Source organism: Rousettus aegyptiacus, unplaced genomic scaffold (assembly GCF_014176215.1).
Source record: "Rousettus aegyptiacus isolate mRouAeg1 unplaced genomic scaffold, mRouAeg1.p scaffold_m13_p_3, whole genome shotgun sequence".
In the NCBI taxonomy this organism is placed as follows: Eukaryota; Metazoa; Chordata; class Mammalia; order Chiroptera; family Pteropodidae; genus Rousettus; species Rousettus aegyptiacus.
The window spans coordinates 135,706,839-135,718,927 of NW_023416306.1; the positions used below are offsets into that span (position 1 = coordinate 135,706,839).

Here is a 12,089-nt window from a genome sequence, read left to right on the forward strand (position 1 = left end):
TTCTCAGACACATCTGGAGGTCAGAGGGCTCAGCCAGATTACAAAGTACTGCTAGGGCCAGCAGCCAGCGCGTGGAAATGTCCACATCTCTGCAGTGCCCCACCCACACGCATACACCCACCCCTGTGCAAGGGAATGGTATTTTCGAAGGCTGACTAGTTTTAAACGCTAGTTTCAGAATTCACTTGCAAATCTTTTTAGCTTTGTTGTAACAAGATTGACGAGGTTTTAGAACTGGCTGGTATTGCATTGACTCTCTCCTGATGGAGGCTTTTTCAGAAATCTGGTGTTTCCTGCCAATCTGGTTCTGGGCAGAGGAAGGCCGACTCCCTATAAATTGGTTCCTCAACTCTAGGGAGCAGGAACTGCCATACCAGGTGGGGCTTTGAAGCCTGGGGTACTTTGCGGGATTCTGAGGCTCCCACCCCTCCCTCTCAGAATCTCTGACTGTGGCGACACTCTCCGGCCTAACCTGGAATTGCACCTTAGTTGGCCCCTCTCTGAGGCTGCTGCCCCTTCTGCCTTTTATTCTCTGTGCCGTCTCTCTTCTGTTCTGCTTTTTCTCCTTTTTTCCCCTCCATAGACTCGGCTTTGCAGCTGGAGAGGCTGATTCGTTTGCCCCTGGGGAAGCACTTTATCAGGCCGGCGAAATGTTGTCTCAAGTCGCAGGAAGTCCATGGTTTGGGGGATGGCCAGAGCCAGCCAGAGCCAGCTTTCTTCCTGTGTAAGTGGCCACAGAAAGAGTGCACTTTCACAGTGAGCCTCTTTTAACCCAGAAATGACAGGTGGTGGCAGTGCATGGGGAAGGAGGGAGTGGGCTTGCCATGGTCAGACCGGATCTGCCAGGGGGGCTGAGGAGGCTGCTGACACGGGCCCTGGTTCTTGGGGCAATAGGAGTGTGTTCAGTTTGTTCCCCGGAGCAGAGGGGCATAGCTAAGGACAAAGGCTGGGTAGTGGTCTGAGGCCTGCTCAGCCTGCTGGACGGCGGGGGTGTGGAACAGAAGCCAGATAACCCTGGGTTTAAATCCTAGCTTTGCCTCTTATTACTCATCCGACTTTAGACAAATCACCCAGAGCCATCTGTTACCTCATATTCTTATTTTCTGGTACAATGTGGCTACAAGATGAGTCGGGGAGAGAATGGGCCCCGTGACACACCTTTTTGCAAAAGCTGCCGTTTAATGAGTGTTACCTTGCGATGTGCACAGTCATAAGTTTTTTTGTGAGTATCATTTCATCAAATCCTTGCAGCAAGTCTCTGAGGGGGTAGAGTCATTATTTCTGTGTTACACACCAGGATTCTGAGGTTCACAAGGGTGACATGACCTGCAGGGTCACACGGTCATGAAGAGCAGAGGCAGGATTCGAACCCAGGGTATCCAGGTCAAACTCTGCTTATGAGATCACGACACTATGCTGCTTCACCTGTCCTGGGGTTTGTGGTTTACTCCAAGGCTGGGGTTCTTGTTTTGGTGGATGACGAATTGAGGTCCCGTATTTATCTTTCTCCTTCTCCTTGAGCTTCTGTTCCTTCTCCACCCCATGCTCGCCACATGCGTCTCTGATTGATGAGCAGGACCAGGAATGGAGAGATGTGCCAGGGGGCTTGAGTGAAGTCGAAGCTTGTCTCTGGAGGCCATGGAGCTTCTCAGGCCCATAGGGCTGCCTCTTACCCTGGAATATGGATCCCCATTCTTGGCAGCCCCGAGGGCTGAGCAGAATCCCCAGAAAGACAGCCTGGTGGATGTTTACATCCTCAGACGTGCTTCTGAGCTGGGCTCAGGGGATCCAGACCTGAGTGGACCCAGCTCCAGCCCTCAAGATGGTTCCCAACCAACCAGGATGTGTATATGGGAATCTCTGCCATGTCCCATGCCCAAGGATATGGGCAGCGGTGGCATTTGTGGTCAGGTGACTGCCCTGGCTCTTTGGGGACATGGATAACCTGGGCAGGGAAAACGGGCCAATGCTGGGAGAAGCAGCAGACTGTTTGAGAGAGAAGGGTCAGACTTGTGGGCTGGGAGAGGGAGTCAGAGGAAGAGAGGTAAGGAGTGGTGCAGGACACAGACCCCATCCCCAGGGGGTAGCATGATGAGGGCAGAACTGTTGGGGAGGCTGAGAGGGCCCAAGTGCCTTCCTTGTCCTATAGACCACACCAGAACAGTCATGCCTCGAGCCTCTCTGCTTCCTGGCTCTGTGCAATCCTCATGCAGCCCTGTGGGCACCAAGGGGGCACCTGACCCTCTGGCACACACTGAGATATTGAAGTGGATGTCTGCCCCACCACCTGGCCCGGGTATGTGAGCATTCCTTTACCTGAGCCCAATTCAGGGCTGTGGTTTCGTGTGGACATCGTCTTTGCCCCTCAGCTCCCCACACCCTCAGCTGCTGCCCCCTCCTTAGGCCAGGCCCACACCAGCTGAGTCCCTGTCATATAACATCCCAGAGCACCTGCCTGTCTGTGACAGCCAGTACCACTCATGTTAATGTAAGCCTCACTTGTCTTTGGATTCAAGGCAGATGGGTATGGTGATAAGCAGGGAAGGAAAGACCACATTTACTCAGTTTCCCCAGGCCAGTATCCCTGTGCGTGGTCTCAAATATTCTAGAAATCTCTCAGAGTAATTAAACACCTAATTGAAACAGGGCTTCTGCATGGAAATTACCAGGGTGGCTCTAACTAGTTAGGCATCTCAGCTTTGCATATGTGCTCCTCTCAGAGACCTTTGCCACTGGGGCCACCCGCTCTGACACATCTCCCTGTCCTGGTGGTCGGTAGATAACTTGGCGTTTGAAGGGCTTTTGCCCAACTCTCCTTCCTGGCTTCATCTGGATACCATTGTTTCTCATGGTGCAAGGAGATCCTTTCCCCTGAGATCCTTTCCCCTGAGATCTTTACACATCTGAGGTTGAGCCACTTCCCTGGGGGTGGGGATGGGGAGGAGAGGGGTGAGGTCCGGAAAAGGCTGGTGGAGAAGCCGCTGGAGGAGGCTGTGCAAAAATGCTTGCCTCCCCTTGACTGCTTGCCCTTGGTTATTTTTAATTTGCATATGTGTGTGTGTGTGTGTCTGTGAGTGTGTGTAATTTACTAACATTCCTTTCATTCCTATTTCCCACCCACTCCTTCCCTTATTTAGGTTTCTGGAACTCCAGAGGCCCAGGCTCTGTAAGATGCTCCGCGTCCTTGCATTTGCTTATCCCTACACCTGGGACTCCCTCCCCATCTTCTACAGGGTAAGGGCCCAGCTCCATTTCCTCTGCCTGTTGGCAATGCCAGAGAGTCAGTCGTTTCCTGAGCTCCTGGGGGTCAGAGCACCACACTAGTCACCACAGGACATATGGGAGTGGAGACCCAGGGGCGCCCTTACTGGCACTTGCAGAGTAGTTGGAGACGGCATGACACAAAGCCCTGATGAACCATAGGCGGTGTGCCAGCTGCCAGCGCTGACCAGAGGCTCAGGAGCAATTGCAGAGGTCTGGGCAGGGGAGGCGGCCTGGGATTTCGTGACCAGGAGAGCAGGCTCTGAAGGCAAAACTCTAACATTTACTCACTGTGATCATTTGGGCAAGTCATCTTTCATCTTGATGCCTTGATTTCCCTCATCCATAAAATGGGCATGGTAATCGCACCTCCTTTCATCAGGCAGTGGAAGGATTATATGAGATCATGGGTAAAGTATTGGCTGGTGACAAGAGACCAAAAAAAGCATCATTATTACATTACATCAATTAACATGTTATTAGTAGTGATGGAAAAAGTATTAATGAAGGCCTTAAAGGACAGATGGGAATTAGATGGAGAACACGAAGGAAGAGGGTGTAGGACGGAAGACAGTGACAGGGAAGTCAATGCACTCTCAAATCAGATGAGCCTGGGTTCAAATCCCAAGCCTACTGCTCAATGACTTTGTGGCCCTACGCAATGCACTTAACTTCTCTGAGCCTACAGTTTCCTAATCAGTGAATGGAGTTAACATCTCCTCCTTCGTGGGATGAGTAGAGTGGATTAATCAAAATAACGGATCTGCTGGGCTTAGTGATGCCTGGCACACGGCCAGTGCCCCGTGAGTGTCATTCTCCTCCCGGAGGGAACCCGTGGGTCTGATGCGTGAAGTAGAAATGGGGAGGGCGGGGGTGGCACTGCGAAGAGTGAAGGGGAGGGGCAGAGCCGGCTCCCTCCCTCGGCTGGGGCACCGGGGCACCGAGCTCTGTGTTCTGCCTGTGTGGGCCTGGGGGAGACCCAGAGATGCGGGTGCAGTGCATTCCTCCCACATCCTTCCTCCAGGACACAGACCCTGCACAGGAAACCAGAGCAGAGAGAACAAGCTGGTCTCACATGCCACCAAACCTTACAGCACAGGTTCTGTGTTAGTAGAAGCTCAGTGGACTCCCGGCACACAGCTGCAGTGGGCAGTGGGTCAGGAGGTCTAACCATAAGTGGTGATGTTGATGATCACACAGGTTCTGAAGTTAGCCTGCCTGGACCCAGATCCTGTCTTCACTTCTAATTAGTGGTTTGCAAGTCACCCTCCAGCTCAGCTTCCTCATCTACAAAATGAGGAAATAGAATCTGCCTTATGGCAATTGTTGAGGTGCCTATGAAACGATGCAAGTGAAAGGCCTGGCTTCGTGCCCTCTGAAGGTGGTGGCTGCTGTTGCTATTTATAACAATAACACGAAAACTATACTTAACTCAGAAACAGTATCATAGCTGTCATTAATACTTTTTGATGATTCAGAAGGCCTTCGAGGGATTTCTAGGCCTTAAAATCTTAATTAGGAGCATCAGTTCAGGGGATATGCTGGTTAGAAGTGAGTTCAAGTGTGAAATGATCACTTTTTACTATACTGACACATTACCCCCCAAAAAAACCAATGGGGTTTTCTTTTCCCTTTTTTTTTCTCTTCACATCTTTTGTCTTCCTTCCTTCTTTTTATTCTTTTCTTTCTTTCCTTTTTTTTTTTTTTTTTTTTTTGGCAAGTAAATAACCCTAAAGGTTCTCATGAGCATTTGGGAGGATTAAAATGCAATTGCCTTGGGTCTCAGTTGGTCCTATTCAGAATAGGAATTCTGCTCACACAGTCCCTGAGAGTTCCCTTTCCAAGCCACAGCCCTGAGGAGGTGGGGGCCTTGGCCTACGGAGTCCATATGCACGTGTGTGCCAAGATGTCTGCAGGCGATGGCAAGAGGGCCTCCTCTGGAGACCTGATGTTTCTTTTAAATACCTGCAGCTATTCCTGTTCCCAGGGGAGAGTGCACAGAACGAAGCCACTGTATACCACCAGAAGCACATGGTCTTGACTCTCCTGGCCTCTTTCTTCTACTCTGCCCACCTGCCGGAGCGCCTAGCCCCTGGATGCTTTGACTACATCGGTGAGTGTGTGGGGGCCTTGCTGCCCTTGCCCTCCCAGCTGGGGAGGGCTCCCATCCCTGACACCAGCAATGCAGTTAGAGAGGAGAGGCAGGGACAGGGAGGGAAGCAGTTCTACAGGAAGTTCTCCAGGTGTAGGCCAAGGTGAGTAAAATCGTGAATTCATAGCGACCAGGATATACACAGCCAGCAAGTGGTCAGGGAAGATGGGGACGATGGAGGAAAAGTGGGTCTAGGATTCTAAAGCATTCTTACAGGGCCAAGGGAATCCCATATTTACCTAAACGTGAAATCCCATTATTAAATGACCATTGAGGGCAGCCCTGGAGGGGAAGAGGAAAGACAAGGTACACATGGATCTGAGGGTACTAGATGGCAGGTACCAGAGGAGGGGAACATGTATGCTTTTGTCTTGTTCAGGTGGGACCAGGAACTGGTAGAGCAGTGGTTCTCAGGTATGGTCCCCAGACCAGCAGCCTCAGCATCATTTGGGAACATGCAGATTCTTGGGCCCCACCCCAGATATTCCCAAACCAGTAACATGGTGGGTGGAGCCCAGCACTCACTGAGAGGCTGTGTGATTCTCCAGGTGAGCCTGAGCTCACTAAAGTTAGGGAAGTGATGTGGTGGAGAAGAGGTGTCAGAGCCACAGGGTTCATGCCTGCTGGTGGAGTTCCTTCCCTCTGTCTGGGGTAGTGGGGCAGGCACTGCAGAATGTGTCTCCCCCACCCCGGTTCTGGGACTGGCTGGCAGAGGGACCCTTGAGTCACTTCTGGTGAGGCCGTTGTGCGCTTGGGATGAGAACTTCTTAGATAAGCTATCATGGGGATCCAAGGGCCCTCCCTGTCCCCACATGGTGGGCAGGAACCTTGGTTCTCCCCAAGTCCATTTTGTTCATGATTTTCCATCTCCTTCTACCTAAAATGCATGGCCAGGTTTGCTCTGTTCATTCTGATTAGAGTTTCATCTCCTTTACTTATTCTCTCCTGCTGGAGAGATTATGAGCAAAATCCTTAGAAGGCAGATTTCAAAAGAGAGAGACAAGAGGGCCAGGGAAATGATACCTGTCTACAGAAACCTGCCGACCACATCCACCACCCCAGCCCCAGCTGGATGAAGTAGAGGTGGTTGTATATGAAGTCTGGGGGCTACAGGAGAAATAGCCCTGGGCCTTATTTAACCAACTCCTTGGTTTATTAATACCATTTTATTTTATCACCTCTATCCCGTCCTCTTGGGCCTAGAGATACAGAGAAGAAAGAGACCCCTATGGGGAGAAATTTGCCAGACAGCTGTTAATGACAGATCATTAACAAGGGGTTTGAAGTATTCTCCATCCTTAGATCGCTGAGTGTGCCATATATGGGACTCCCTCTCCAACCACCCAACTGGGAAGTACTTGACCAGTTGGGTTAGTGTTGGCCCACAGGAAGCTCCTCTCCATTCCTGTTAGGTAGGATTGTTGAAACCACTCCTCTTGCTGTAGCCACATTTCAGATATGTCCAGTACTCATGGCTCTTCCGTCTTTTTTATCTCCTGTCCCAATAGAGACAGGTTTGAGCTTCCATTGGTGAGCACAACCAGTCACTTCTCTCTGCTTGGCACTGTGTCCTTAGAGAGCATGGCTCTCTGCTGGACGAGAAATCACTTTGCTGAATCACACAGATTTGTAAATGGTACACAGACCATTAGTATAGCGTGAGTGAGGCAGGGGTGGCTACATTAAGTACACCTGCTTTCTGGGGAACCCAGGCTGGGGTGCCGGCAGCTCCCTGCCACAAGGAATTCATTGGCCATCCACTTGAGAAGGCCAAACTCTCCTACACTCTCATTCCTGATGCTGTTCCTGCCCCACCGTGCAGGTGGCCAGGCTGGTCCCTTCCTGGGACACAGAATGCTTACCCTGGGATAAGTCCTGGGATACAACACTCGACTCTTTCTTGTTTTTGTTTTTGTTTTACTGAAGGAGAATCCTTATTTAACTCCTGTGTCATATTAGTTTGTTAGGACTACCATAACAAAGAACTACAGACAAGAACCACAACAAAGTTTATCTTCTCAAAGTTCTGAAAGTTAGAAGCCTGTCAGCAGGGTCGGTTTCTTCTGAATTCTCTCCCTGGCCTTCAGACGGCCATCCTCTCCATCCCTCCCCTGTAGTCTCCCCTCTGTGTATGTGCATGTCCATGTCCTAATTTCCTTTCTTATAAGGACACCAACCATAGGCCCCCACCTAGTGACCTCGTTTTAACTTAATTGTCTCTTAAAGACCTCACCCTCCAAATACGGTCACATTCTGAGGTACGGGGGATTAGGACTTCAACATATGAATCTGAAAGGGGAAGACGTAACAGCCCATGACACATGTGGTCTTCTCATCTTACTCCTGGTGTCTGAGGGTTGTCCCCCAAAGCAGTCCTTTGCCCTGGGCAATGGACTCCTTTCCTCTCCAGGCAGCAATTGAGCATGTCCCTAACCTCTTAGCACCCTCTACTGGGCCCCCACCCTCTGTGGATATGGACCAGTGGGCTGGGGTCCTACAGGTCATGGGGAGGCAGAGCTCCCAGTCATGTCTGGGATTACCCAGCAGTAGAAGGAGGACCACCTCGTTAGTGGCCAGCAGAGACTGACTGGCTGGTTTCTCCTTTGGCACTGAAATTAGAATCTGAGCTTATTAGTGTTGGCTCTTAAGAATTTTGTCAGAATGTGATGCCTAATTTTTTCATGTGAAAAACAAGAGTGGTGAATTTGGTTTGCTTTGATGGACTTTTTATTTTTCTCACATTACATTTTTAAAAAAAAAAATTAAGTATATTTTACAAATCACATAATTCCTTAATTTCAAAATACAATTTAATGATATTTTTAGTAAATTTACCAAGTTGTACAACATTCACCATAAATGAGGTTTAGAACATTTTTATCACCCCAGTAAGAACCTTCATGGCCATGTGACTGTTCACCCCTACTCCCGCCCCCTGCCCAAGACAACCACTAATCTACATTTTGTCACTATAGATTTACCTTTTCTGGACATGCGACATGAATGGAATCATACAATACGTGTCTGGTGTCTGGCTTCTTTCACTCAGCATGATGTTTTTAGCATACACACCACAGAATGTATCAATAGTCATTCTTTTTTTATTGCTGATCTTGGTGGCCTTTTGTGTGCTTGCTGTAGGTCACAGTCACCAGCTGTTCCATGTATGCGTGATCCTGGCCACACACATCCAGATGGAAGCCATACTTCTGGACAAGACTCTGAGGAAAGAATGGCTTCTAGCCAACTCCAGGGCCCTGTCTTTCCCTCAGATAGCTGGAGCCATACTTCTGTGCCTCATCTTCAGCCTCATCAACATAATTTATTTCTCAGCTGCTCTGTATCGGATTCCCGAGCCAGAATTACGTAAAAAGGAAACATGATTCAGACCATAAGCTTTTCGTGTCAGATGTCAACATTAAGCTATAACATCCTAACCACCGTAAGTCAGTGGCGTGGTACTGGTTTAGAGTGACCTAAAATACTCATAATGATTGGTGTCTTGCCATTTTTGAATGGGTTCATATTAATAAGGTATTTAACTGGGGAAAATTCTCTAGATGTGCACTGATTCCGTATGTGTGATTTTGAAAGGGGAACATGGGTTCAAGTAAGTCCTTGTTCAGGCGGATCATTAATATTTCATTAAATTTTAAATTTATTAAAAATGAGTTTTCTATTTAAATAGTTTGAGTGAACATTCTACCTTTGTAGCTTGACTATTAAACAGTTAGATTAAGTTTTACTACCCTTTTAGTATTATTCTTTAAAAATGGATCTTGCTTCATTCAATGAGTTTCAAGTAGCAAAGCCTCTCCCAAGAACTTTCCCAGTGAGAAAGAGCTGGAAAGGTCAGTGGAAGAACCTGAGAAAGAGAAAGTTGGGTCTGTGGAAACCCTGAGGACAGGGAAGGCATTCTAGAATGAAGAGACAGGGTTTGAGCAGGGGTTATCTTTCTTTGCTCACCTAGTGAAGGAAATGAATAGAAAGACAGTCCTCTTTTCCCACAAGTCCATTCTACTTCCACGTGCAAATTGTCATGTCTATGAGATTTGGATTTGGACTATGGATTTGGATTTTTTAAAAAAAGTTCACAGCCTATGGCTGGGTGTCATATGTTCTGTTTTGCTCTGTTTTCTTAGTGCCAGTTTGATGCTGCAAAGTATTATGCAGTGCAGGTAAAATGTGTTACACCATGGGAGTTGGGTAATTTAATCCCTGTTGGTTGTGCTCATTTATTACATTTTGAATCAATGACAGCACTGTTTTTAGGGAGGTTATCCATTGATGTTGCGGCAACATTTGAAATATGCTGCACATTTTAGTGTTCTTATGCAAGGATGCTAAAGACGTTGACAAAGGGTTGATCACGTGTAGTGATTTTCAAGCTTTATTGTGACTCAGAAACACTTGGCGAGATTGTGACAAATGCAGATTCCCAAGAAAACCAGGAGATGGTCCTTTACTAGTGTAAAGAGATCTGCACTGCAGCAAGTCCCCAGGTGGTTCTAATGTGGAAGGACCAAGGGCCAAACTTGAAGAAACACTGGTGTCAGGAATTCCAGAAGGCACTGGGCTTACCAGCTTGGTTTTCATTGATATGATTTTCACCAACTCACCACCGAATGAGGTGTCCCCCACTTTCTACTCTGCATAGTACTAAAACACTGAGCATTTTCTCATCTGTTGCATTACTAACTAAAGTTCAGTATTTCATGGTGTGTTCTAAGCATACAGTAATACTGACATAAAATAATGTTTAACAGAGGCCCATCAACCCCTGATCTACACTTGCTAATGACTTAAGGGGCCATCCCCAATGCAGGATCCTCTTTGCTAACTCAGGAACACCTCCCCTCCATATCTTAGAATACTGCCTCTGTGGTTAACTGGCTCAGACACATGAATGGCCTTGTAAATAGCTCATTGTCTAATTCTCTAAGGACAAGTAGCAAACAATTTATATTGGATGAGAGTGGTCAAGAAATGTAATTTCATTAGTTTTATTTGTTTACTTTCTCTGGGTAAGGTAGACTGATAAAATTATATGGGTTGGTAAATTTTTGGTACCTTAATTGCAAGCTGTATGATAAAATTTGTTTTTTAGTAACAATCTGATATCATTAATGGAATTTTATTTCAGCAGCGTTTGTGGGCTTCCATTTCATCTTACTATAACTTCAATTTTATAGTGAAAAAAGGTAAAATATTTAAATATCCTATTTTAGTAATGCCAAAGACATGAAGCCTTTCAAATACTCTTGTTTATAACAATAAGATAATATTCTTTGTTTAGGTCAAATAATTAAAAGGTAATGGATGATTCGAAGGAATTTTATACTTTTTATTCTTTGGTTATGTTGTTTTTTCATCATGCTTAATGATGAAAATAAAATGTTAAGTCAACAAAATAAGATCAAGTGTTCATAGCTTTTTTATAATTTTGGTAAACTTAGTTCCATTGTATACTTTTGGAATTACAAATTAAAATTTTATAATAGTTTTCAGTACACTGATTTGGAAACTTCTATATGGAGTGAGAATGAGTTCAAATATATTAATTATCATTAAGTATTAAGTCTGACATGGGTATAGTTTTGCCTAAGCCATTCCAGAAAGTCAAAAAGGTTGGCATGGGGTCAGGTGAAGTTTTTTAATGTTGTTCTCAAAAAAACTTTAATGTCTCAATATACTTTTGAGATATGCCATGTCCCCTTGATGGCAATTGCTCACTGTGGCACTCATTGTCTCGAAAGGGATTGCATGGCAGCAGGTAGACTCCTAATGGGATGGCCCTCTTCCTCCTTCCTCTGTTTGAGAAACACTGCTTTAAAATTTACCAGACATAGTTGTGATCAAACTTAAACACCTTTGAATGAGGCAGTTTAGTCAACTGTATCTCCCTTCACTCACTGTAGAGTTTGATTTTCCGTTGCTCAGTTTTTAGAGTTAAGCTCCAACTTCTTTCTAAAGATGTGAATTTGTTGTTGTTGACTAGAATTAAAAGCAGGAAGTTTAGAAGCCTTTCTGAGTACAAAGTAATCTAAATATTTGGTCTGCTGCAATCTTTCTTGAAGTTTTTTTTGTGGAATTCTGCTCATCTTAGAGGTTCTGAAGAAGATAGGTGGAATAGAATGGGATCATCAAATATGTAGAAGAAACACTTTATTTGGCTCTACTGTGTCTTAAATTTGTTTTGGTCAGCATACCCTTCTTACATTAAATACCTACTAACACTGTATTAATGACATTTTATGACGTATTAGTTGAATGTCAGCCTCTGATTTTCTAGTTAACACTCCATTATGAATAAAAAGGCAAAGACCTATTTCCAAACTCAAGATGTTTTTCAATGTCTGTTTTTCTTAAACTCTGTGGGAGAAATAAATAAATAAAATGTATTTATTATAATATACTTGTCCTGTTTCCAACTTAAGTTTGGTTATATTTCACCTACCACACTGCAAACATGTTCATTTATCATAAGAGATTCCTGTACATATGTGCATTGCTAAATCATTCAATGAATATTTAGTGTCTGGTATATATAGAACAAACATTATCCTAGGAACTGGAGATATAGAGCTGATGTTCTGACCAGTCAGTCAGATGAGATATATAGATAAATTTAGATGATGGTAAGTGCTGTAAAGAAAATGAGCCTGGAGAAGGGTGG

At 45.9% G+C, this 12,089-nt stretch overlaps 1 protein-coding gene across 3 annotated transcripts in view; it reads left to right on the top strand.

Moving 5' to 3' along the window:
• PAQR5 (progestin and adipoQ receptor family member 5) overlaps positions 1-11,754 on the top strand; it is a 73,255-nt gene extending 61,501 nt beyond the window's left edge. For all 3 annotated transcript variants that reach the window (XM_016145756.2, XM_016145757.2, XM_036238442.1), the window contains exons 6-8: positions 3,138-3,234; positions 5,233-5,374; positions 8,555-11,754. In XM_016145756.2, the coding sequence (XP_016001242.2) occupies positions 3,138-3,234; positions 5,233-5,374; positions 8,555-8,796 (481 nt within the window). In that variant the 3' untranslated portion in view covers positions 8,797-11,754. The remainder of the gene's footprint in view (positions 1-3,137; positions 3,235-5,232; positions 5,375-8,554) is intronic.
• The last annotated feature ends 335 nt before the right edge of the window (positions 11,755-12,089 follow it).